Source organism: Coturnix japonica, chromosome 2 (assembly GCF_054131305.1).
Source record: "Coturnix japonica strain WE chromosome 2, WE-NBRP24, whole genome shotgun sequence".
Taxonomy (NCBI): domain Eukaryota; kingdom Metazoa; phylum Chordata; class Aves; order Galliformes; family Phasianidae; genus Coturnix; species Coturnix japonica.
This window is the reverse complement of record NC_140664.1, coordinates 10,387,036-10,414,718: the sequence shown is the minus strand read 5'-3', so window position 1 is coordinate 10,414,718 and position 27,683 is coordinate 10,387,036. Positions and strand designations below refer to the sequence as shown.

The following is a 27,683-nucleotide window of genomic DNA, read 5'->3' as shown; positions in this document are numbered from 1 at the left end:
TTTTCTGAATTCAAATAATTTATGTAAAAGTACATGAATGAGAAAATATCAGCAAGTCGAACCAGGTAACCACATTACCAGATGCACGTTCTTTTCTCCCTAGGGATAACATACAGTAAAAATGAAAATACACTTACATTTTAAGTTACAATAAAATACAGTATTTTAAAATAAACACAATTTCATGTCAACCAGCCCTTTAACAAGAAAAACTCCTGTTAACTCAGGACAAGCTCAACAGAGTAAAAACAGAGTAATACTAAAGCTGCTCAGTAACTCTGAGTGATTTCCTTTCATTAAGGAAGGAGAAAACAACAGGAAAGAAAGAGGAGACTTTTGTTATTGCTCTGTTTTTTCAGTTACATATCTTTAAGACAGCGATCAGAGCAATGGGGATTACTGTCAACTAAAAACACTGGGAAACAAAAAAATCTGTCATTATCAGGAAACATCTTAGGATCAGGCACAAACCTTCTACCTAACATGAAACAATTACACATCCACCAAAAAAAGTGGATCCCGCAGGCAAAGCAAAACCACCTCTACTGTATTCAGGGTTGCACCTTGGCCCCAACAAGCACCTTCTCTCAACCTTCTGAGCCATTGTTTCTCAAATCATGAGTTTTCATTTATATCAAATAATGAAACCCAAAAAACCACCTTGATTATAACATACAACCACCTGAAACGCTCTTCTAAGGTTTCTTATCATGAGTCACCCCCCACATTTGTGTGGTCAGCTGAATAGATACCAAGATTACACGCAACTGATTCCATTGACGGCATCTTAATTCATCAACTCTCCTTAAAGGCATTGGTTGAAGTACAGTAGTTTGACATACAGAAATAGAATGTCATCAATTTACAAGCACAAACCATTAAACAATAGTATGCGAACTTCCCTGCTGTCATTATGAAAAGAATGCTACCACAAGAGCTGACAGCCTTCTGATTATTCTTAAGACCTTTGAGAAAGAGTGATGAAATTACTGTTCCAGTTAGAATGACAGCAAAGAAAGAGGTTTGGTCACCCCTGAAAGATTCCAATGAAGATGCCAGTATTGCAATGGGAAACACCATTGGAATTCTCATTTAAAAATAAAAAAAAAAATACAAAAAAGTTACACAAAATTGCTTTAATGTGTATTTCAATTAAAAATAAAAAATAAAATAGGAAATACATACAGTTTTTCTAGAAACACACCAGAAACAGAAGTACGGAGGGAGAAAAGTCAGAGCTTAAGGCAAGGCAAACGTGAGAACATCTAAAAGAGTAAAATTAAATGAAATAAAAAAATACAAGCAAAAAAACCTTATTACTGACATACCATAAACCCACTATTGGGAAGTGCATTATTTTCTAACAGGACCATCTTTGTTTTCCTTTTGTTTTAAGGAAAAGCCTCCCATTTTGAAAACGCAAAGCCAGAACACCTCTGCATTTAATGATTTAGTGTTACCCTTGCCTAGCTGAGATGTCTATCAGTTTGACAGCTTGGTCAGGATTAATTTAACACACAAAAGACAGTGTATGCCACTAGGCCTACTCACTTGGAGTTTTCAGAGCCTGCTTCTCACACAGAGATATATCACTGTGACCTTCATTAAAGGTTGGTGTCAGAGTTTCAGTACTGCTGTTTAAGGGGCTTCTAGAAATTGGAACAGAGAAGACAGATTGATGGCCAAGAGATAAGCAGTGAGCTCTGTAAAACATACACATGTTACAGTAAGACTTTGTGTAGCAAATAAAAATCATGGGATGGAATTTTCTTTTAAACCATTTATTTCTTGGTTTCCGAAGTGCTAACAATTCCAGTGACAGAACTTTCAAAGTGCCTTGGCTGTGCCTCTTTTTAATGTCGTTTCCAAATGGTACTGGAAGAGGTAAGAAAGCCCCTCTTTAACAAATAGTTATCAGTTTAGCATTGTTATTTGGCAAGTCGGATCCTGAAATTCTCTTGATAAGTGTAATTATAATTTATGAACATATAAAAAAAGCACAGTTACATGTGACTGCACTGTCAGATCTATAATACATCAAATAAGACTGCAAAAATAAAAGGCAGGAACAGGAAGAAGGCCTCAAGTCTTTTTTTTTTGTCTTTTTTTTTCCCAGAAGTCTCACAGCAAAAAAAAAGTTTAACCATAAATACGACGTTATAATCTGCAAACCAGGTCCTCTAATCCAGACTGACAGCATATTCATATCTTATTGCTTCCTTTGAGCCTCCCATCACAAACTTGCGGTGCCAATGCTCATTCATATCTTGAAAGGCTCCCCAGCCTTGTCAGCCCCCATTAGCCATTCACACTTTATTCTGAAGAGAACTTTTTTCAAGAAAGAAAATGAGTTTTTGAATTAGGAAATCTGAATTCTTTGACAATACATGAAAAGCTCAGGAAGATAAGCTTAAGGAGCTCTCAACTGAATTCTCATATTATTGTTTACAAGGAAGAAAAAAGGAAAAGCAGACATTAATATGAAAATACAGAAGGCTGTGTTAAGACACCACTAGAGATGAACTTGGAAAGGATATTATACTGCAACCACTTACCTTGTCAGGGCATTGAAATGATCACCTCAGGTGACAATTCAGAGATACAGAATTTTAAAGAGTGCAAACTATATTGCTGCTGATCACTGCAATATCTGATATAAAGGCAGCACAAAATAAGAGTCGGTGAGAGGCACTCAGCCTTCTTGTGAAGTGAGGGGCTTTAAATCACTCGTAACTGACCTCCTTAATAATCTGCATTGAAGGACCTGATGAACAGCTGTCAATTTTTTGTCATGCAATTACATCTGTTAAGCAACCAATACGCAACTCAAAAGTGTTACTGTCACCCAGGGTGGACTATTAAAGTAATCTGTTAAATAATAATGTCAAAAGGGGAAGTGGTAAACATCATTTGCCATAAGTGAAAACACTTCAAAAATGTACATTAAATAGAAAGCTAAATGGTATCTTATAAAAAGAAGTACTGAACACAACAAAGCCACAATAAATTAGTGTTTCCATAAAATGACATGCGGAAGGTTTTGTTCCCAAGTCTATGCATTTTTACTGTCTGTTAATTCCTAAATATTGACAGCATAATTGAGTAATTGAGGTACATTAGTTTACATCTGTATACGTCTTGTAAAAACTTTTAATTTTTTTCTTCCAGTTTTTCTTCCTCATCGCCAAAGAACAACAAAGGAAACATTCCTAAAATGCAGCCAATGGTCACTCCAATAGCTTTACCCTAGAGAAAGAGGGAAAAAAATAAGTTTCTCATTGATCAGTTATTACTTGTGTGTAGTACCAACAAAATCAAGAAAGTGGACATTTTGTTCTAAAAATGTGCTAAAAAATAATCCTATGTGATAAAAGACAATTCTAAATATAGAGAAAAGGAATGACCTATGAAGAGATGCACACATGACAAATAAGCGAGGAGCTCAAGATTCAAAGGGTTAGCATGATGGCCAGGAAGATGGGGAAGGCTAAACAAAATTAAGGCGCAACTGCAAGAATTTGCTGAGATACAGTAATACAAATTATCATCAAGGTCAGAAGTGAGCAACGTCACAGTTTGTAAAGGCAAAAGTTGAAGACAAAAAATAAATAACTGGAAAAGGTTTCACAATTTACCTACATAAAGTCAAAAGAGGAGGAAAGAAATTAAAAACAGTATCTGAAGACACGTCACCAGCAGCAAATGAATAGCGTTGAGAAACTTCATACAGCAATAAGTAATAAAAAGACAGGAAAGAAGTGCTAACATAGAGACTAAGATATTTAGAACTCTTCACACAGAAAAGTGCTGTGAACAAACTGTCATAGAATGTCACTCATGCCACAGACACAGCTTCCAGTAAAAAAGCTTGTATGCTGGACAGGCTAGAAGGCAGCCCACTGACAATACACCACTTCTTCCCTGCTCAATGCCTTTTAGAAGGAGACTTTTTCCTAACTTTTATTGAGAAAGCGTTATCTCTATTCCCTCAAATCTGCTTAGTGATTTTCCCCACATGAACTTTTGTTCTGGCAAAGTGAAAGAATTCCTTCCTTCCTTCCTATGTTTCTAATAATTCATTTCTTTAATCAAAATAAACTAACTCTGTCACTGGTGAAGTGGGACTGCCTCAAATGTTTCAATGTTCATGAAGTTATCGTCCTGAAAATTCATCTGAAAAAGTGAGCGCCCTAGAATTGTAGAAGTTATGGTAAACCCAAGCAGTGAATACTGTTAAATGCTAAGGTTTACTCAGATGATCATCCATACTACCAGCCACCTGTGGCTTGTTGTGTACAAAAAATGCCCAAGCCCCAAACAATCTACTCTGCTGATGCTGATACAAACTCAAACCAAACCTTCCAGGAAATGTTCGCAGTGTTGGTAGCTACAAAATACTTGATGGCAAAGGTGACAAAAGGAACTATCATGTATTAGTTTAAACAAAAAGGATCCCCACAAAGGCCACTTAGAGGTTACTTACCAAGTGTGCACTAAGACGTGTTTGCCACATGTCAGCTTGTTTAGGCGTCAGATCAGGGATTGAGAGACCCAGCCGTGAAGCCAAAGCTTCTACATAACCTGCAAGACTGGAAAAATTAGAAACCATGAACAAATTATTAGGGATATAGAAGTGTCTTTTGGAGAGGATTTTGAACTACCTGAAGCACTGAAAATAGCTTTTCCTTCAGCACACTGATAAAGCCTTGGTGAGGTAAATACAGGAAAGTATTCAAATTTCTAACACTTCAATGTAATCAATGTAAATCAATTAATCAATGCAATCAATGTAAATCTATTAATTTTCTTATGCAGTATTTCCAGAAGTTCTTTAAGCAGTAAGACAAGACTGGCTTTAATGTTACTGTACATTACAACAGCTTGCAAGTAACCTTTGCAAGAAACCTGTTGCACACCATTCACCCTTTTCTGTAATAAGCTGTTTTATTTGCAGAAGGAAAAATTAGAGGGAAAATGAAAAAAAATAGCTTTGCTTTTAGCATCTACTCAGAAATTTCCTTTTAAAAAGTGAAATGCATCTGCTTATATCCAACAGAATAAAATACTGAGTTACTGGCAGCAAATAGGAACACCAAGATCTGAAGCTATTCCCTTATTCTCAGATGTAACACCTATATTTGCAGTTCTTGCTGTAGCTCAGAAGGACACGTTTTGTTATATTCACAGATCTGAAAACCTGAGGAGGAAATATTCTGTCATAGCAGCACTCAATCATGCTATAACACCAATTCCAAACCCCAGTGTTATCACTTGAATATACAGTACGCAATAGGAAGTTATTTGTTTCAAACCTCTGTTTCAAAACCACAGCACTGCAGTTTTGGCCTCAATAATATAATCAAATGTCATGTGGTTTACTGAAGGACAACTCTCAAGCTAGGAAAGGAAAACAAAAAACAAACAAGGAAACACCCACACCAATAAAAACAAAAAAAACCCAAAAAAATTTCAACAGTTTGCATGTTTTAGTTGAGCAGCACCAACACTGGTTACAAAGGAGTAGAAAACATTCTTAAATTCAGACCTACCCCAGTCCAGCTAAATCTGAAACGAGGTTTCCCAAAGCAGCAGCTGGTGATGATGACAGGGAAGAAGAAGCCAAAATATTAACACCGAATAAAAACAACCAACATCCTCCCACACCCACTGCTACGGCCCCAGCTCTTATCAGTCCATGCCACAGAGAAAACTACAAGTAATTTTATGTTTGAGCTTATCTTCCGACTTCATTACAACTTGAACTAACAGCAGCAGGACTAACAGCAGCAGAATAGTGACATTTTTCCTCAGCTTACATGAAGACTTCACAAAAAGATGACCGGAAATTGGCATAAAAACTTTTAAGATCAGAGTCAACAACAGCCACATACAGCTGAGTTTCACCCAGCTAACACTGGACACCAAGAAAGCCCTGCAGTGCCTCAAGAGGCACAGAAGCACTGGAAATAGAGCATATACAGCTCTGTTCAGCAAGCAGGGATCATTTCCACACACTGTGGCAGTTTAGGAATAAATATTATATGCAATTGAATATGCAACACTTTAAAGTTACATGTTTAAAATACATGGTTTCACAGCAGGTCTCATTAATATACATTTGCTTGTGACTGTATTTCATTGCAATGGAGTACTGCAGATTTCCAGAAGATTAACTAGTTCTGGTGTAAAACTTCCATCCAAGCTATCTGTGTGCTTTCAAGCAATGCTGCACCTGCAGCTGGTGTGATCATGAGCAGTTTTTTCTCCTACACTGCCGAGGCACAGAAGCAGTGAAGCAGAGCTCATTAGTTCCAGCAAAGCACTGCAGACTAAAGCTGCTTCTGCGCCTTACGTAGAGGCAGGAAAATCACTGAGAATAGTGGACAACACAGCAGAGGGACATCAAACATCGATCTCCACTTAGCACTGCAAGCAAACAGCCGCTTGCAAATAGGTACATTAATATTAGATCTTGGAGAATTTTAAAGCAGTTCCATTACAGAAATTCAAACATATTTTCCCATCCTTTCCTAATTGACCCAGGATTTGGACTTTTAGATTAAAACAAACAAAGTCCAAGAATTTCAGGATGTATTTGAACTGAAATCTTATTTCTGCAAATAGAACACACTCTTATTTATAATGAAAGACTGCTGCTTCAAGACGAAAGAGGAGCCATTTCAAGCCCCGTGGCCTACTTTTAGTCCAAAATACAAGGATGTGTCATATCAGTCTACGCATACTCCATTTTTATTACTTGCCTGCCATGGTTGAGATTCCTAGGACAACTCCAATTGACAACTCTATTTGGGTTCCCTGAAAAATAAGAGTTCTCATTATTTGATAGAATGGATTTAAAAGAGATGATACTAATTTGATTGGTAAAGTATCACTTACTGCTTATGTTAAAACTGAAAGGACAAATGGACATTACTTCTATAAGATCTGCATTACTCTTATACTCCCAGCATACGCATCATCCCCTACAACAAGAAGCTTCTTCAGCTACTTTTAATATTTTACATTACCTCATAATGGCAACCTAATGGCTAAAACAGTAATCTCCATTTCTGCACACCATTTCCTCCGCTCTAATCCTTAACATAACTCTGAAAGCAAACTTCCAGTAATACTGAGCAAGCAGATAAAATGTAGTGTCATATCTCCTTTGTTTTCAGATAAGGAAATGCAAAATCACATGGAGCTGTAGGATGAAACAGCAACGTGTGGCAGGAGGATAAGAGACAAGGGGTCTACTTCAAAACAAGAGCTGTTCCATATGGAAACAGAATGACAGAATTGTATTGGTTGCAATGGACCTTAAACACCATCTAGTTCCAAATCCCCTGCCACAGGTAAGGTATCCTCACAGTCCCATTTAACCTGGCCTAGAGCACCTACATCCCAGGATGGGGCACCCACAGTTTCCCTTGGCAATCTGTTCTGGTGCATTACCATTTCTAAGTAAAGAATTAACTTCCTTATGTATAATCTAAAACTACCTTCCTCCAGTTCAAAACTTTTGTTTTATCACTACACTTCCTGATATTCTTTTAGGTCTGCCAGCTCACACTGAGTTTTTATCCACCAACACCTTCTGAATCTTCCTCATCAGGTCTGCTCTCTGTGCTTGAGACTGCACTAATCCAGATGCAGGATCATGCTCCTGGCGTTGTTGAACTTCATGTTGCTCACACAGGTCCACTTCTCTAACTTGTCAGGGTCCCTTCTGGATGGCATCTCTTCATTCCAGAACATCAACTGCACCACTGACCACAACTCTGAGTGCAATTATCCAATCAATTCCTTACCCACCAAGTGGCCCATCTGTCACACTTATGTCTCTCCAATTTAAAGTCAGGGATGTTGTGCAGGATATGAAATTGTTCTTCACAATAAATATAGTCAGGGATTGGAAGAGGCAGCCAGATGGTTGCAGTCTCTGCCCTTAAGAGTTTTTCAAGACTCCACCTAATAAAACTATGAACATCTTGGTCTGACCTTTCAGCCGATCCCACTTTGAGCACAACTTTAGAATCAAGACTCCAAAAGGGTCCAAAGCAAGAGCAACACTAGAGACCTACTGACTCCTGAGGTCCCATCCTGCCTGAATCATCTCCTGATTAATATTACACTGTCAATTATAATTCCACCCAAGGAACAGCATCTTTGGTCTTGAATTATCTTCCTGTTTCACCAGCCCACTTCATTTTCCAAATAAATGAAAATATTTAAAGAGCATTCATTACTCAGCAACACCATGCTACATCAGTACAAATGAGCATCAACACTAACAATGTATTCTGCAAAGTCAAAAAAGAGCACAGAAATTTTAATGGAAAAATTAAGAGCAGAAACTAGTTGAGTTGGTACAGAGGGAAAGGAGTCTTCCCAAAACTCTCATTTAGTACAATAGTACAATATAAATAATATTGGCTTGATTAGGGAATTAAAGAATGAACTTACCGCAGCAATCATAATTGCATTATCCAAAAATCCAAACCCTACAAAAGGTAATGCATTGTGGACGAACACTAAAAAATAAGTAACAAAGAGATCATATTTATAAAGATGCACCAGTACACACAAACAACTGAAATGTGAGTTTAATACCACCTTTAAGAGAAACAAAGGCAACACACTGGAAATCCCTCTATGAAGATGGGCATGTATTTGCACAGCACTGTCTCCAGCTGCTGGCATACTAAATACAGCACCGAGGACAAACAACTTGACTAGACAGCTTAGAAAAATCAGTTATTTTCACTTTTTTTTTTTTTAAATTAAAAATGCAGCTATTTAGTTTTTCCCCCATTTCAGATAGGATCAATAATCACATTTTATAAACTTTCAGAGATGCAAACATGAGGGAAGGATGAAGAGGGCATGAACTTCACAAGCAAGTGAAAAGAAACCAGCTGGGCTCTCCTCTGGGTTTACTTCTCAAAAATATCATGAATCCATTACCACAAAAACTGATGTCTCACAAAACATTTCATGCTCAGGTATTTGAACACATATGGTCTTCATTAACAACCCTTTAATAACATATATACCTTCTTAAATGTACACAGGCTAAAGCATGGAATGTATGAACTATTCCTTTTTTTTAAACAGCAGGACAAAAAGCTCCAAAAAGCTACCAGCAAAGAAAGCACACAAATAGATGGCAAAGGCTTTCAAGATGTGTGTACCTGGCTGTAACATCTCCGGATGTGGTGCTCAGATATGATTCCAAGAACATGGATCACATTTGCAGTGAAGTTGACAGAATTTTAGAATCAGTGGAGTATATAAAGGGGAAATACACACACACATATATATATATATATATACACACACACCCTATATATATATATATGTATGTATGATATATATGTATTATATATATATATATATATATATATATATATATATATGATATGTATGTATATACGCATATATGTATGTGTGTAAATACCTCCAAGTAGAAAATATCTGACTAAATGCATTTGCTCTCTGACAGAGTTTGAAGTCATAAAAATAAAATGACTTGGAAGAGAAATCAGAATTTGAAAAAAACACATGATTTTATAAAGAAGACCAAATCTAATTCCAATTTCTGTATAATTTTGCCCCAGCATCAGTTTATTTAACACCTATGCAGCTCAAAGCAAGTGGGTAGTTTTAAGCTTAAAAAGAAAACAAAAATCATCAAGGTTTTACAGCAGCAATGCAGCCTGGCTTACACTAACAGCATTTGCTGCTGGCTTTGAACAGTGCTCTTTTGTTTGGGCTTTCTGTCCTACTTTCATTAAATGGCACAGAATTCTCTCACCAGATGAGGTGTTATGAAATAAAGCGCTGTAGGTGCTTGCTTTGGTTTTCTTCTACCCTGCAGTAGTACAGGGATGAGGACAGACCAATGGCTTGTAGGAAAAAGACAAAGCAACTCAAACACAAAGACTGCACAGCATTGAACCACACCCAGCAAATACTCTTGTTTTACCATGTCTCAGTTGTCCTGGAGATGGTGGTGCAACCTCCAACTTCTCTAGAGGAGTCAAAAGGAAATGAAAAAGTTAGCTAGTTCATCACATACTCAGTTTAATATATTATAAAGCATTCACCAATTTAGTAGCAGACAAAAAGTAGCTCTGTTACATTTTTGTTATTTTTATAATAGGTACTATGATATAAGCCAAAAAATCTTCTCAACTGACATTACAAGATTAAACTAGCATTTGTAACTGACTACGCCAAGTAGCAACACACATCAGAACAGCCCACTATGAGAAGGCATCTCTATCGCAGGATTAAACAAATAAATTAGAAAAAAAACAAACACTGAAGTTAGTTAAAAATAATAATAATCTAAAAGGAACTCTATTTTAGTATTGGTTTTCAAGGGTACTCCAAACATGCAGCAGAAAAGCTTAGTTCCTCCCATCTGAAAAAAGAAAACGTTACCGTCTCTGTTCTGAGAGCAGGCGGCATTTCACAGCTAGTATGAGAAAACAAAAAAACACTACAGCATTTGAGAGCACTGATTTTGGCAATAACAAATCCACTTTGGTCACTCGTGCTATGAATGTTTGAGGTATTGTGGACTTAAACCACAGAGCTTAGAAGAACATAATTCCTGAAGCTGCCCGAAGGAAGCTAACGCTGTGCAGCTGAAGTGGTGCACAGAATGCGGCACCCACAGCTCTGCTTCACTGCACACATCTGGGGACAAGGGAGAGAAAACAAGCAACCTTCCAGCTCGCCCCTACCCCACGTGTAGATTTTAAGTATATGCCTCCTCTTCTAAGTTGTAATGCTTCAACAGCTTCCAGCATAATGGACCCTGAGCTTCTGACAAGTTACCTTTGATTAGTAACTTCTTCAGAAAAGGTTAAAAATTTCCTGCCATCCTGGTGTCATCTGCAATCGAGTGCACTTGATTCCCTCATCCAAATCATTGACAAAGATTTTAAACAGGACAGGCCTCAGCATGGACTCCTGTGGAACACCACCCATGACCAGCCACCAGCTGGATTTAACTCTACTCACCTCCACTCCCTGGGCCTCCAGCCAGTTCTATACCCAGCAAAGACTGTATCAGTCCACATGGGCAGCAAGCTATTCCAGGAAAATACTTCCAGGAATATTCCAGGAAAATATTTCCAGGAATATTCCAGGAAGAAACACAGTGTCAAAAGCTTTGCTGAAGGTAGACTACATCAACAGCCTTTCCTTCATCCACCAAGCAAGTCACCTGAAGATAGAAGGAGATTAGACTGGTCCAGAAGGACCTGCCTTTCTTGAACTCCAAACAAGCTGCTGAAGAGCTACTTCCATCTGCATAAGCTGCAAACTATCCAAGCCTCACAGCCACTTGGATCTAACAGACAAGGGAGAAAAGCAAACCTGTAGACTAGGGAAACTCATAGAAGTTTCCTTCCCCTGCAGAAAACACCATGGGAAGCTCAGGGTGGAGACAGGCCCAAGGAGCAGCTTGTGGGTACCAGCAGGGAGCCCTGAAAGAACATGTACATGCTACATGCAACGCTTGATGTTCCACGGTCAGAAAAAGCCATGCTACAAATCTCAGCTGTTGGTCAGGAAGGATGGGACCCATTTTTCCAACACAAACTTCTGCATCTTGCTAGAACTGGCCTCACGCCATCCATACAGGGTACACAAGCATCTACAGGAGCATGGAATGAGCAGGTTCTGTAGAAATCACTGCTGCCATTTCAGAAGCTTTTTTCAGAGAACAGACGTCTGCTAAAGTCAGAGGCACTGAAAACAAGAGGTTTACTGAAGGTCACTGCTCCCCAGAGCTCCTGAACCTTCAAGGGTGGCCAGGAAAGCAAAGCCATGGTCCTCATTTCTGTTAAAGCTTCCCTCGTGTCCTCTCTTTTCATCCTTCTGGATGCTGGGTAAGGACAAAATCCCTAAGTGCAGAATTCCAGCACAGGAGTTCACAGGCTGCTTCCCTTTCTGCTCCCATGGGAAGCCATTACGATGACCAGTGTGCTTCCTGTCCTGAGGCTGCCCTCCAGACACAGGCAACGGCACAAAGGCTGTGCCCACTGCCCTGTGCAGCCCATTCCATGCCCACCCCACCACCCTCTGGTGCAGCCCCTGTCCCTGACCCCCACCCTCCCTCCCGTGGCACAGCTCCATGCCGTTCCCTCGGGCCCTGTCACTGTCACACAGAGCAGAGCTCAGCGCTGCCCCTCCGCTCTCTCTGAGGAGCTGCAGCCACCATCAGGCCTCCATCAGCTCCTCTGCTCCAGGCTGAGCACACACAGGGCCCTCAGCTGCTCCTCACACTTCCCCCCCGCTCGACTCCTCTAGATCCTTCACCATCTCTATTGTCACAAATCACTCTATCGATTTGGGGTACTGATACAGAAGATGAAAAATTATTTGGTTTATCAAGTTGTACAGAGCTCTTGAACATCAGGCTTGTGGACTTAACTACCATTGATCTCATCTGAGCTTGATATCACATGGCAGTCTACATAATTACATTCTCTGGTGTAGTCGGAAAGCTATTAAACAGCCAAAATACAGCGCATAATTTATTTCAGAATCTTATTACCAGAAGGAGGAGCTGAGGACAATTGTTTGGGGAGAGAAAGAAGTAAATCAATCCGTAAATCCATGAATAATGGAAATTTAACACTCACATTAACTACAAATGACACAAGTCTCCTCCCTCAGAACACAAACAGGGACTGTCTGGGGATGCTCTGAGCAGGAGGGAAGCTGGGTGACAATACTTAGGGAAGGAGCAGAGCTGAGCCAGCGCAGGCTGAAGGGAAGCAGGGTGAAAAATCTCTTCATCAGCATAATCTGTTTCCATAGGATTCCTGCTAAATACCCATTTTGAGGAGGGAGGCACCTCGGGAGCTCTTGCATAGGTAACATCTTCCTGCTGTGACCTTAAGAACTTGTTTTTACTAAGAAATAAAGTACACGAAAATAAATGTTTGTTGGCATCAAAGCCAGTATCATTTCCAATACTGCCTCTTTAAAGAGCAACATACTTTCAAACTCTGCACAATGTGAAGGCACCAGCTGAACGTGTCTCATAAAGAACTAATAAAATGTTTTCAAGCAATACAAAAAATAAGAAAAAGCAATTCTAGCAAACCCTATTCCGGAAAGCATTTCACAATGCATTTATTGAGAGCTGCTTTCAAGGCTGGGCAAAAAGAGGAAAAAAGTCTTTGGAGAGCTCAGCTGAGGAAATATGCCCTTCAGCTGTTGTACATCAGGGAAAAAACACTGCAAGCACAAAGCCCATTTTCAACAACTGAATTTAGGCAGAATTCAACAGCGCGGAATGTACACGGCTGGGGAGAGAAAAAGCCCAAACCCAAAGCACAGAAGCATCCAGTCCTGAAATTCAGGGCAGCCATTGGGCAGTTCGTTCTGTATCGCTCAGTGAAACAGCCATCAGAATTCACGGCAGCACAGAAGGAATAAAATGAAACGGCTGAATAAGTAACGCTGCTTTTTCAAATTGACATTCATTACCCTAAATTAAGTTATAAACCAAGGGTCAAGCGCCATGCAGGTCACAAGTCCTGAATTAGCAAGCCTGCTGAGTAAGAAATGGAATTAAAACACTTTAAATGTGTACTAAATCCTTTTTCATTTTTACAGTATCACCTTTTTGCTAAATAAATACTTTATTTTTAAACAGAACCAGAGGGGGAATATAAATCTGACGACATAAGTAATATCACTTACCCACAACACGGCCCAAATCCAACAGCTTAAATCAACTCTATCAATTGTAGCCAATTTAAACCAAGACAGTACCTACAATTTAGTTGTACAATTATTATTATTCTCCACTGACAAAAGCCTCAATCTCATTACAGGGGGATTATTTTTTCAGTCCGTTAAAAGCGTCAGCATAGGTTTATGAGTTACCTATCTTTTAAGATGTGGAATACAAGGCAACCTGCAGGCCTAAAGGCGCGTAGCATTAACATAACATTGAAACCACAGCTAGAGCTGCAATAAAGTCTTACAGCACAATCTGTCAGCCACCTACGGGCAGGACACAGCAGGCACCGTGGCCTGGGCTGCTCTATGAAGGAATGTGCTACAGCTGGGCACCATTAAATCTAAGACAAATCTATGAAGCGCTTTATAGTTCACACTGTGACCTGCTTTTTAAGATGAATGAAGGTGGTACGAGGGAGGAATGCAAAAAATATTAATCATTGAGAGCTCTAACAGTCTCACCACAAGGCATTCCTCTACTGAAAGTAGGGATTCTCAATTGGATGCTCATAATACTCCAATAAGAAACAACAATCCAAAAGTTGACACCAGAGGGAGAAAAAGAATCTCCATCATTTGTTGTAACTCACAAATGGTTTCCTGTTACTACAGCAATTAAGGCATGAAAGGATGCTGACTCGTGCAGTGCTAAATATACATTCTGCTGTTAGCCAGCTCAGTCACATGCACACTACAAAAGTTGAGCAAAGCACTAAGAGATAACAGAGGACATGAACTATTTTCCTCTACTACCTGCAAGAAGATAACCGTGTCCAAACAAGCATGCACATATGGCACCACGGGCATTAAAGGCCAATCTACATCCCCCTAACGCTGCAGAAAATCACACAGGAATCACGTTTCATCTCCCCCCGAATACCTGGAAGGAGAAGAGATGATGACATTTATTTGAAACCACTGCTCTATCCAGCAGAGTGTGTGCTGAACGGAGCCTGCAGAGTGCTGCCATCAGCACAACTGACACATTTAGCAACAGAAATGTACATTACTGCCCATCAAATACTGGACAGTACAGGTTTAAGTACCACAAAACTTTGTTTCAGCTTGAACTCCAGTGCTTGCAGGATATTCATCACCAAACAGTGGGAGAATGCAATTCATTCATCCCTTTAGCCTTCCCAAACACCTTACCATTCTAAAGATGTTTAACAAAGCACAGATATAAGGTGGAAATCCTGTCGCTACAGCTAAAGGGGAGCATAAAATGGCAACAGATAGCCAGAAACCCAACACCACCTTCATCACTGAGACATTTATTCCTGCCCTTAACTATCAGCTCTTATCAATTCCAGTTCAGTCTTTCATTTCCACTCCAGTAGGTTCATAACAAAATACTCTTTGCTTTATAATTTCTCAAACCACAGCTGCAAAATATGTGAAATAAGATGCCTGCATCAAGATTCAAGGAGGAAAACCAGCTAAAATGATGACTAGGTAGAAAGGGCTTCCAGTTTGTAACAGAGATGCAGGATAAGGATGAACATTTTGGAGAGAAGTGGGAAAGAAAAGCAGCTCAAGTGTTTGTACAGAAGTACCAGAAACGTGGGATGTATCACTGCTGGAGAGTCGATAGGAACAATAACATGGTATACTGATCTGTGCACAACAGAATTACATTAGATATTATTTAACAAAGAATATAAAAACATAAGGAGGGACAAGAATGCTACCAACAAACAAGCTTTTGTAGCAAATCCCAACTGCAGCGAGCCATCCACAGAGTCCCAATTCTTTGCCACAGAAAGGCAAATTCATTTGCAGAAACATAACACGCATCATTCCAAATGGAGGTTGGGTTTTTCTCTCCCCACCCCGTGTCAAAACTCAGGGACTTCAATGGGGCTAATGGAGGGACAGCTCTCAGTTGCACAGCAAATTCTTCCCCTGGCATTATTAACACTTCCACCAGCAACAGCAGAAAAAGACTGGATAAATACTTCAACATTAGAGTGGAATTAAACTAACCCAAATATCCCCCCCTAACTGTGAGGTGATGTTCCGGCTTCTCCGCCAGCTTTGTTTTATTCTTGTGCCTCTCCGGTTTCAGGTAAAGCATCCATCCATTACTTCACCGGTTTTCAGCTGAGCAGAGAAGCAGCTCAATAACAGCACAGAACCAGCAAAAAGATCAGAGCATCTAAGCGTTATCAGTTTTAAGACACCCTTCGTAGCAGTTTCACTTCAGAGGATAAGCAGAACTGTTCTGTGGGATACCACAAAAGATTTGTTAACAGCAGTTATCGCAGCCCTAAGCGCAGCCAAAAAGATTCAATCTAGTGCAGGGCTTTTGTCACCTTGTAAAAAAAGAGCGTGAGGCATCACTGTTGTGTCTCCCAAGCCCTGTGTGCTCATGAAATGCCCACAGAGATACAGGCATAACTATGAGATCCTTTATTTAATGATGCTTCCCCAGTTCCTGGGCTTGAAACAAGATCTGAGGAGTTGAGAGATGAGTTTATTCCATCCTACCCCTCCCAGGTAGGCAAGTGATTGCCGGCAGCCATAGTGCACCAGGGGACCAGGGCAGCTCTCCTCTGCCCCAGCACCACCACAGCATCCCAGTGACGGGGGCCTCTGCCCCATACAAGCAGCAGCAGCAGATCAGCTCCATGTCCATGTTATCACATACTTATTTTTCCAAGGTATCCACTGTTGTTACCGTTATTCTCAGGCAAGGAGTGCTGGCTTTTGCCTTTTGCAGTACGCAGGGGTCTTGAAAACAGACAAATCTCCTTGGTTGGTACTCGGACAGATGCAGAGCAATGCTCACCATTGGAACAAATCCAAGGCTGGCAACAGCAGCACTTCCACAGCACCTGGTACCCACAGCATCAGCACCCGAGGTCCTATAGACAGCAGCATCCAAGCAACAGCCCCCACCATACACAGGCAGTTACAGCAGGGCAGGATACAAGCTGTTAGTCTGGTGGGCTTGGTGGGATGATTTTTCCCTCTTTTCAGATAATCATATTTACAGAAGATGGAAGAAACCGCTATTATCACATATCACCATGCATCAGTCTGTTGGTGAACCTCATTCTTTGCCAGAGGACAGCCTGCAGCGCAGAGTTTCTTGCTTTTCATCTATCTCAGAATTAAAGCAGCTACCCAGAACAAGAGAGGGAGAGCAGACAGAAAAACAGACCAGCATTCACTCAGTTACAGACTCACAACAAATAAACACGCTGCCAATGACTTTTCACTGTGTTGTGGCAGTAGAAAAAAAACTACGAGCTCCTCAGAAGTCCTTAAGAAACCTTTGATAGCTATCAGAAACCTCTGATACCTATCAGCAAAAAGAAAAAAAGCACTGAAAGAAACTGCTGACAACATCAATTCCAGCCATAAATTACTCCCGGGTAACAGCTACCTCTGTATATTAAGTGTTCAATAAATATGAAACACGGTAGCAATTAACCTATTCTTAACCTACTGCTGAAGGCAGCCCTGTGCATTCAGCACCTGGGTGCCTCCTTCCTGTGTACCTGACTGTACATGGGCAAAAACCAAGCTGCAGCATCAGCTCTTTGGCAAACAGCTGCAGCACTGAGTGCTGCACAGTGTGAAAACAGACAAAATACAGTTTACAGAGAATCCCAAAACACTTTATATTGGCTTTTATAGGATAAGAGTACAGAGTATCTGCTGGGTTGCTGCACAGCCCCGATTCTGTTATTTCTTCTGCACATGATTTCTAAGTCCTAACGAAAATTTTATTTACTATATTCATGAGAGTGATCCGACATGACTAAGATTGTTGGTTACGTAAAGGAAGTCATAAGTAAGGAAACGACAACGAAGGAGGAGTAAAGCTCAGTAGCCTATAAGAACAGCACTCGCTGACTTAAAGGCAATTGCTTGAAATATTTAAGAAAAAATAAGAGGGATTTTTTCTCCCGGGTAGTGTTTCTGCAGACTTCAATCACCATCAGCCTTTGCCCCGGAGGATTAAACCAGCCCCGTTCCAAGTGCACATATGCAGCTCCCAGCAGCAGAGCTAACTCAGCCCAAGTGACACCACTACGAGGCAGAGCTGTGCACACAATCCCCCTCTAAAGCTGTGCTGGGATTCGCGCTTCATGAAGTACCACCAATCAGATCCATCTGTCTATTCCCAAAGCTGTTCAGCTTTCCCTTGAAACTAGCTAATGGCAACCTGATTTTACTATATATTTCAACTTTGCCCACTTTTTCTAACGTTTTCTTTTAACAATTTCAACTGTAATAAAACAGCAAACTCCTGTAAGTGCTGAAGTTGCATCTTCCACCTGCTAATCTGCTTGATAATTATTAATTATGAACATAAGACCACAGCCGAATCCTTAAGGAATTCTGCACACAGAACAAGCCCATTTTCCACATGCAAGGAAATAAGCCATCAGTTTCACAGTCTTCCTCCTGGCAGAGGAAAGCAGCCTCTACTATGAATTGCTATCATTGACATATCAGTAATGCCAAGGCTTGCTAGAGAGCTGGATCACATTTATGCTCCTCCTATCTGTTTCATGCTATATGATGAGGCCTCTGGCATCATTCCCTCTCCTTGTTCCCATGTGCTGCTCCAAATTCAGCAGTGTTATGTAGCCTCTCCTCCTGCAGGGAGGATGGGGAAGGGCTTCAGCAGCCAGCAATCCTGGGAGGAGCAACCCTGAAGAGACAGCAGAGGAAGGGGAAGAGAGACTGCTACCTACCTATATACAAGAGGTCAGGGGAATATGAAGACAATAGTGCTCTCCAATGTCGTTACAAGTACTCAAGAAGACTAAAAACCAACCGTTTTCTCACTAGTACAAGTCTCCTTAATGTGCTGCCAGGGACACAGAGCTGCTGGAAGGATGAGAGTTACTCCAGCTTGAGGCAGGAAGTCCTCACTGGCACTTCCCAGGAGAAAATAAGATGGATGCTGAGGTCCATTCACATTGCTGCTGCAAGGAGTGATTTGGTTATTTTTCCCCTTATGTTCCTAAATTCCTTCTTGATCAGAGGACTTGCCCTTTGCTTAGTACTTGTCCTCAGCCACCAACACAGCCAGACCTAGAGAAAATGACTGTAGCCAGCATGGAATTTAGCCAATTTAGACATTTAGACAATGCAGCCACTGGTAAAAAAAACACAAGATATTGAGTTTAGTCTCTTATTCTTGAACTGAGGTTTGTTCACATTTGGGACACCGTATCTCTACTTGAGCTCTGTTAAAAAACAAAAGTCAGCCCAGTGTTGGGATTTAATGAAATAATTATTTGCAATGTGAATTTTGAAGTTAATTGTACGTAAAGGAGCAGCTGGTAAAGCCATCAGTTAGTTCCATTCTCTCCAATCTTCCATGAAATTCAACTAAGGCAGTAGAACAATTTCTACTTACTCTGTTTGCCATGAAAAATGGCATAATATACTAATGGAGACCAATGACTTGCACTCTGAACATAATGTTATACTGGCCAGCATTAAAGAAGGGATGGATCACTGCATACAGCCAAAAGCTACAGAGAGCAAATGATTCGAAGTTATTTTCACAGTAAAAGTAACTTGAAATCAATGCTATTTCCAAGTAAAACCACAGCAGGGTGAAATGGAACATTATCTGTTCCCAGTTAAGTATCTTGGATGTGAAGAAAATATAGAGCTGTACAGCAACAGAACTTCGCATACACCAAGAAGCAGGAAGATTTCTGTGACACAAATGAGAATCACTCACCATTTCTTGCATCCCCTCCCAATCAAGCCCCGAGGCCCCTCAGAAGGTCTGGGAAGACTCACTAGTGCCCAGCTGCCAGGTTCTGGACTATGTGAGAAGTGAGTCCAGGGACCAAAATCTGGGCCCCTGCTGACACCCACAGCACTGCTTCCCCTCAGCTGCTCTCCATGTAGAAGCCTCTCAATTTCTTTTTTTTTTTTATGGTTTAGAAATGAAAAGGTTTTTCTAAGACTGTGTCCTTCCCCCAGGTCAAGCAGGAGCCTTCAACTGTGACTGCAGCCACATGGAGAGGCAGGACTTGACTCTGGAAATGCCTCATACCTGGCACGGACACAGGAAAGTCCTTTCCAAAGCAACTGCTCTGCAAATTCAAGTACACGCAACAACACCCTTAAGAGCTACCAAGTATTTAGAAAGGAGGTTGAACAAAGCTTTTGTCGCTGGGTAAAAGCAGCAAGAGAGAAAACAAGCCACTTGCTCCTAATGACTGTTTTAAGGTGGAAGGTGAGCTGCCACCAAGTGCCCCATCTTCAAATAGGTAACACTGCTCTTCCCAAGCTTCTACTCGCCCATTTTTAGAGATAAACCTGAAGGTTGAAATAGTGACACGCTGGATCTGCCAAAAGCTAAGGCACAGTCATTTGTAATGACCAAATAAAAAACCAACAACCAACAACAATAAGAACATTTACTTTCCAGTTTCTGAAACAGTGCCAGGGCAATTTAAGGAGGGAGGAAGGAAAGGAGCAGGTGGTGGCACAAAACAACTCACACACACATTCAGCTTCTTCCAGTCTGAACCATTTCTTTATCAGCAAAAATTAAACCGCATTAAGGAAATCCACAACGGCTTCCTTAATTACTGTTTGCATGATCCACTTATCTCAGCTTTTCCATTTACTTTATCTTTTTATAATACAAGAGCTTTTAGTTGCGTGGCTAAGCTTTAAGCAAATTCTTTCAGAATGGATGTCATGTTCTTCTAATATGGGCTATACACCAAATCAGTTCCTGTGTTCACAGGATACACCTGGAAAGATAACTCATCACCAAAGGGTTTGAGCTGTTTAGCAAGTAAAAGTTGCATTTTAAGTGATTTTTCTGAAAGAAAGCTAAGTTTTCCTTTGGACAATCTTCTCAAATTTCACCTTCCTAGAGCATTAATTACAGCAAATGGAAAAGAACTATGGGAACCACATAATTCTGAGACCGGAGTCACTGTAATCATATTAAACATACTGAAGTCCAAAATTTATATTAATATAAATAAGCCAAACCTGAGCACTTAGTTGTTGTAGCAATACATGCCAACTGCATCAAAACAAGCAAGCACAACGTCTTTCACACAAGCAGCCTGCTGGCTGTATGCAATGCCACATCTTAGTAACACACTTGTAGTTTTTAGCTTTTTACTGTACCATCAGTACTGCTCGGCTCTGGTGACACTACTTCGTTTGCTCGCTTCTCAAGTGGTACCAGTGGTTTGGGGTATCTGGATGCTAAAAGTTTGCAAAAGCAAGATGGCAGTAAGTCACTGCTGGAAAACCTTCCCGTCAATCCCGGAGCGTCTGCCAGCAAGGAGGGAACCTGCGTAAACCAGGAGAGCGAGTTTCTCTAGGTCTTACACACATTGCGGCTTGATCTTGAACACTCGCTGGCTTTGCTCTGCAAAAACACGTGGCTGTGTTTCTGCACTTAAACACAGAGCTTTAATATAGGAGAAGAGAATCGTTAAATTCATTCTAAGTTAAAGTTTCATGAAACATTTGCTACACAGCTGACAAGTTCCATAACATACTACATGGTGACTGAGATGACAACGTAATGAAAAATGCAAACTGTCCTCAGCTACTTGAGTTCACAGTTCTTCTGCTACTAGGAAAAAAAAGGAAGTCCAATAAATCATAAGCATTAAATGGAATAAAGCTTCCGGAAATGTCAGATTGACAAATGCCACACGATAGTGCTAGAATGAAGAATAGAAGTAATAAATCTCCTAATGGCCCAGAGTACATCTTAGAGGTGAGGTTTCATTCATGTGTTTGCTGTTTTGCACTTTGGGGGTGTGTTTGAGCTGGTTTGTTTTGATAAATGCAATTTCACCCTTGAAAAGTTTCTTGGGAAACACAGCACAGCTTCTCATTGGATTTCAGCTGGATGAAATCCCTCAGCTGAGGTAACCTGTGCAGCACGTATCTTCACAAGCACTTTGCCTTTTCTGGTACTGGGCAATCATATTCTTGAGAGAGGACATAAGAATCTGAAGAAAAATTAGCTACATTTCATAAGTGAGAACTCAATCTGGGGATAAAAGGAACTGGAACTGCCTCTCATTTCCTCAGCAGCAGCTGCAGGTTCTCTTCCCCAGTCAGGCACGTGCCCACTGAGCTCCCCACAGAGCCTGGCACAGCTCCCTGGGGCTCAGCTCCATCCCAGCTCGCAGAGCTCTGCCCTTCCACACTCAGGCTGGGAAATCCACCATGGATTTAGACGCTGAACACTGTAGATACAGCAGCACATGACAGCGAAGGGGCTGACTGCAGCTTGTTATTTCTCTCTTCTCCTCAGCGAGTCTGAAGAAAAATAGTGTCAGAGCAACTAGAGAAACGATCCAACTCAGAACTGCCTCGCTGCTCTCTATCTGCAAGCAAAACGGCATCAGTTTCAAGCAAACAGATTTAATATTAGCAGTAATTGACATCTGGGATGATGAGTTTTTTGTTACTAGTTTGTGGCAGGTAACAAAATGTTTCGCATTACACAGATGACCGATGTATGCAAACAGAACGATTCCATCTGCAGGCATTAAAGAATAAGCAATAATAAACAAGAAGCAGTTGGTTCAGCGCTCCTCCTCCTGTACTCTGCCTTCACCAAATGGTTTGGGAGGGGGGAAAAAAGAAAAAAATAGAATTTCGGAAGCCAAGAAGAAAAGTAATATCTGTTTCCACTCGAACCATGTTATTTCTTTCATCACGGGGTATTTTAGACTCAGCAGTGAGCCCAGCTATGGCCATGCTGTAGCTGTGACGGACTACCAGCATAAAGGGATGGCGTGCAGCTGTAGGAGTTGCTCATTTGATCAGCTACAAGAGCACTTCAAACTGCACGCTTACCAGCAGCTCTGACAGAAGACCTTCTCCTAGAATCACAGACACCAAAGCTAAAAACCCACTTCTTGACCTAGGTCACTGCAGGTAGATATCTGTCTTCATAAGCAGCTCAGCTCACCCACATCCACTGGGCTGTAAAGGAGAGAACCACCCCCCTTGAATGCCACTGTGCCTGTCAATCAGTGTGCAAGGCTGGTTTCCCCCCACAGATCCATCAGACCTCAAACGATGCTTTGTTGTGTTAACATAGGTTAAGCTGTACCAAAATGAGGCACTAAGATCCGGGTGGTTCCCAGGCAGATAACTGGTTTATTTTTAATAGCACGGTGTGTCTGACTCACACACAAAAAAAGGGGAATTGTTTTCATAATATATCATGTTTGATGTGTCTAAGGAACTTTGGTTAAATATTTGTCTCTGATGATATTTGCAGTCTTCCAAATTCACTTCCCCACATGAGTTGTTGTAGTAGAGGCACCTGAGCTCCAACTATAGATTATAAAGCAGAGATGATGCTTCTGATACCGAAGTGAGATTGTGCCCAGCACTAACTGTAAGTTCGCACTACCCTCATAACGATCTCACCTCAGCAGTCAGATCAATTGCGCAGACAGAGCGCTGCCCTTCACTCACAGCGCTACATTTTCACAAAGCCATGACACACTAACTTGGAATTAGGAACTTTTTTTCAATCAGATGTACCAGTCTGGCCAGATTGTTTGCTAAACAGCATACGGCACCACATGCCAGTGCCTTCATACAGAATCTACACAGACACTGCAATTCCCAAAGCCAGCAAAATCCAGCTGACAAGCACACATACACCACCATCAAGTTTTGGCATGTTTTCCAATTAATACAGCATTAGCAAGCAAAAAAAAAAAACCCAAGTTATTACATTTACTAAGGAATTTATTAAGTTAACATTTCACATAATGAAAGGTAACTCGGTGCTCTGAAAGAACTGCACGTAGTTCTAACAGGATGTTTTCCATCTCTGCAGCAAGGATGAAGAAATAACACATTCATGATCACAATGGGAGATTTCTGAGAGTCCCTACATAGCCACTGTGTTAGTATTATTAATGGAAAAGTGTTACATTCTGGACTGATAAGGTTTGAAGCCAGCACAGATGAGAACAGCACACTCAGCACATCTGCCGTATGGTTCTTTCTTACCCAAGCTACCAAAACCTCCTTCCTCCTGGTTACCAGGTTTGCTGTGCTGCTTCTAAAGCACTTTGATGAATCGTTTTCTAATATATGATCAACACCAAAGGCAGAAAACCTGAGCATAAACCCTATTCCTTCTTTCTAACCCCCCTCCATTTATAACAGAATACTGATACAGAAGGTCAGAAGCATTAAACCACTCTTGACATTCAGTTTCATATCCTTCCCCCAGCTACTCCTATGCAAAAGCCTCCTGTTATTTTAACTAGGGTTTCCAAGTGAGCACAGCTCCACAGCCACCCTTCACTGCAAGCTCACAGATCAATGTGGTCCTCTGACCAAAGCACTACAGCAAACAGAACCACTCCAGCTCTTGTTAATAACAACACCCTGCAGCTGCTCTTTGCCAGCTACATTTTAAACCCACTGCCCTTGCTCAGCACCTGGAAGCAATGAGAATCCAGATGGAAGTGTCCTGTAAGATGGGGACGGTGTGATGGCAGGAACCCTTCTACGCCACAAACCTCTCCCTACCTACAGTTATGTGACTACAGGGCAAACAAAGGCATTAAGTATCAAAGCATTGGGGACCCAGCTAACTTAACGCCTACAGCTCACCTACCTGAGGACCATCCTTCAGTGCAGCAGCGAGGGCAGCAGCCGGGTTTCCCCGCAGCCTCTGCCATTAGCGGAGGCCACAGGTAGTGTGTCCTGTCATATTTCGTGCTAGGGCAATTAGCTGATGGAACTGCTTCCTTCTGGTGGCAGGCCTGCGAATGGGCTGAGGAACAGGCCCCACTGGGTTCTTGACGTGCCCAGGTCTCCCCATATTGCTGACAGCTTGCCCGAGCTGTTATGGGGTCTGTTAGGGCACAGAAGAGGTGGTGAAGGTAGAAAGTCAAAACGTAACCCAATAAGAACCACATTAAGAAGGGTATGGACTACTACCTCGCTTTCTATAAGTACAAAAAGATCACAGGCACATAACAAGCTCAAGTGCACAGAGCAACAAAACTGCATGTGCATTTCATGACTGAGGAAAGACTGATTTTCCGACTGACACAGGACAGAGGAACTTCCTTAGATAGGGAGGTAAATGAGAAGGCTGAATTTGGATCACACCTCATTGAAAATCAACAGAAAACTAACAAGCTGATCTAAAGCATCCACTGCTTCAATCTCCTGCATGCTGCAAAGGGATGAAAAGACTGAGCAGAAACAGATCGACCAAATCACCTTATCTACATTCAACTGGTTGATTGTAAAAATCAAAAGTGATTACAGTTGATTGGAGATGATGGAAGTATTTGCAAAGTGGGACATAATCCCCCCCCCCCCCCATACTAACATCAAGCAACAGCAAGCATTCAAAGTGTCATCATAATTATGTGAAGTACAGATCATCATCATCCAGCCCAAGAATCATATTGTTTTCTTCCCAGTGCAGCCCTTCTATTCGTTCTGTCTGCTTCTGTCACTGCCTGGTGCAGTCAGCAACGATGCACATCTAATAGCTGGTGAACTGCTGCCCTTCTTCACATCATGTCTGAATTCAATGCCAACCCTCTGACATTAGCTCCCTTCCCTCCTTAGCCTAGCACAGCTCCAATACATGCACTTCAACTCCGTGCTCTGTCTGTACCTCTAAAGAACGCAGAGCTCCTATTTTACCTGCACTCAATGATTCCTGCGCTGTTTCCCCTCCTCTCCCTTTAACGCAGTTTCAGTTCTCTAGAACATGAAGGAACATACAGGAGATGCACATTATGGCTTTGAGACTTCTCTTCCCCTTATTTTTATTCAAAAGACTTTCTAGAAATAACAAAGGAATAAATAATGAAAGAGCTGAATAAAGGAAAAAGTTATTTTCAAACAAATCAAGTTCCCAGCCGGGCAGGTCAAATAACCTGACTGTGCGGACCGCGGTCCGATGGCATTACTACACCTGGAGCAACCTGCGGGACCACAAAGCACTGAACTGAGCTTCTGCTGAATAACTCTCTGTAGTGAGATAAATGTCACCGCTTCTGGCACTAACTGCAGTTCTCACTACGAAACAAATCTGCAGTTTACTAATAAGGTTGTACTTAGTTGTGTCTTTAAACAAACGCTTCTGAAACAGTTTTCCAAATCTGAAGTGATCAGACAAACCACAGTATTGCACAGAAATGGATTTTCACACTGCGGGTAGCAGCAATCAAGCAACACGGTACTTAATAGGGGCATGTGCTGAATTACCTCTGTATAGACCTTGAGACACCACACTGAAACACATGCAATAACCACAGTGCGATCCTCCAGATCCAGAAGCACAGCAAGCAGCCCGCTTTCACCTGAGCCCTAAGTGCCAAGAGAGAAACCAGCACAAAAACCCTAATAAATGCTATAAAGGACCTTTAGAAAGAGTGTTAGTTGTTAGTATTTGGAAGTTAGGGACAACATACAGCTTAAAGCACTCTTCCTAACTAGGCTGGAAAACAAACAGAGCCAATTTACACTCCTAAAAGGAACTGATTTGGTGACCTGCGCTTGCTCCTCTGTTTACATGCAAGTGTAAAGCAAGCAGAGCTGAAATGTACTGCTTCTTCACGAAGGCAGCACTCTATAATTGACCCCTGAGCTGATTTCTGCCCACTGTGAGGTTTCCTTAAGGCAAAGAGCAGCGAGGAGCCACAGAAATGCCCTTTCCAAGGGCACTCTATGTCCAAAGTCACAAGGAGGCCTAGATCAGAGCACAGGGCTCTGGGGTGCCCACTGTCACCTCAACTATAAGGCACACAATCCAGAAGTCCTGAGGCTGTAATTAATGTGATTTGGCTTGGTCAGGGTTTTGATTCGTTGAAGGGAAAGCACAAAGCTGGAAAGAAGGGTTGGGATCAAATAATAATGATAATAATACATCGGTGTGAATTACAGAATTGGCGTTGTACAGCACTGCACTCAAAGAGCTCCCCCAGCACACACAGCTGTGTAAGAAGGACCCGCTCCCAGGCAGGGCAGCGCCATTCATGAATGAGCTTCAGGAGCAGCAGCACAGCTCACCCTCAGCGCTCTGAAACCAGCTCAGCGCTGCACGAGCAGCGGGAGGATTTCAGAGCAGCCGCACGTTCCTTCTCCCGGTCTGAAAAATGGCCACCCACAGCTTTTGGAAACTCACTGTGAGCAGCCGAGCACTTGGGGATGAAGTTGTGCACACAGCGGTGCCCGCAGCCCGGCCCGGCCCTGTCCTCCCACCCGCCGGGGCGAGGCTGCTCCCCGCCCGCTCCCAGCGCGTCCCCGGGGTCAGCAGGCGCGCAGGGCCCGGCCCCGCTTTGAGCCGGGCTCCGCTCACCTTGTGCGATGGCGATGGACTCGAAGCGGTGCAGCTCCCGCAGCAGGCAGCTCCGCTCGGTGGAGTGCAGGCTGTAGATGAAGTCTCGGGCCCCCTGCGCCGTGTTCAGCGCCTCCATCGGCTCCTTCTTGGGGTGCGTCCCCAGCGCCCGCCCGGGCTGCGCTCCCCGAGCCGGCAGCAGCCCGTCGGCGCCGCCCCGCAGCGAGCCCAGGCGGCGGCGGCAGCAGCAGCGCGGCGGGCCCCGCAGCGAGCCCAGGCGGGAGGCGGAGGAGGACGCGGCGGGGCCCCCCGGCCGCCCCAGCAGCAGCGCCGCCCGGCCGAGCCACGCCGACATGGGGCAGGGGAAGGCGCGGCGCTCGGGCCGCCACGAACGGCCGCCGCGGACTCAGGGGCTGCGGGACGGACGCGCCGCTCGGGGCCGGGGAAGCGCCCCAGTCACCGCCCCGCGGCCGCTCCCGCCAGCGGCGGCGGCGCCGCTCCCCGCCCCGCCTCACCCCGCCCAGCGCTACGAGACGCCTCGGCCGCCCGTCAGCCCGCGGCGGCCGCTGGAGCGCGGCTCAGGGGGCGGCACCCGCGG

The 27,683-nt window shown here is 42.5% G+C and overlaps 1 protein-coding gene across 3 annotated transcripts; it reads right to left on the bottom strand.

Moving 5' to 3' along the window:
* TMEM65 (transmembrane protein 65) lies at window positions 1-27,683 on the bottom strand. 3 transcript variants are annotated; one of them, XM_015856277.3, is made up of 8 exons: window positions 27,107-27,683; window positions 24,398-24,637; window positions 9,989-10,033; window positions 8,467-8,534; window positions 6,762-6,816; window positions 5,550-5,592; window positions 4,484-4,589; window positions 1-3,246 (listed from the first exon to the last, which is right to left on the bottom strand). In XM_015856277.3, the coding sequence occupies exons 1-8, from the start codon at window positions 27,438-27,440 to the stop codon at window positions 3,151-3,153; spliced, it is 987 nt and encodes a 328-aa protein (XP_015711763.1). In that variant the 5' UTR covers window positions 27,441-27,683; the 3' UTR covers window positions 1-3,150. The 3 variants fall into 3 exon arrangements, with proteins under 3 accessions (XP_015711763.1, XP_015711764.1, XP_015711765.1); XM_015856278.3 differs by lacking the exon at window positions 24,398-24,637 and adding an exon at window positions 20,908-20,988 and having other exon boundaries at window positions 27,107-27,679; XM_015856279.3 differs by lacking the exon at window positions 24,398-24,637 and having other exon boundaries at window positions 27,107-27,679.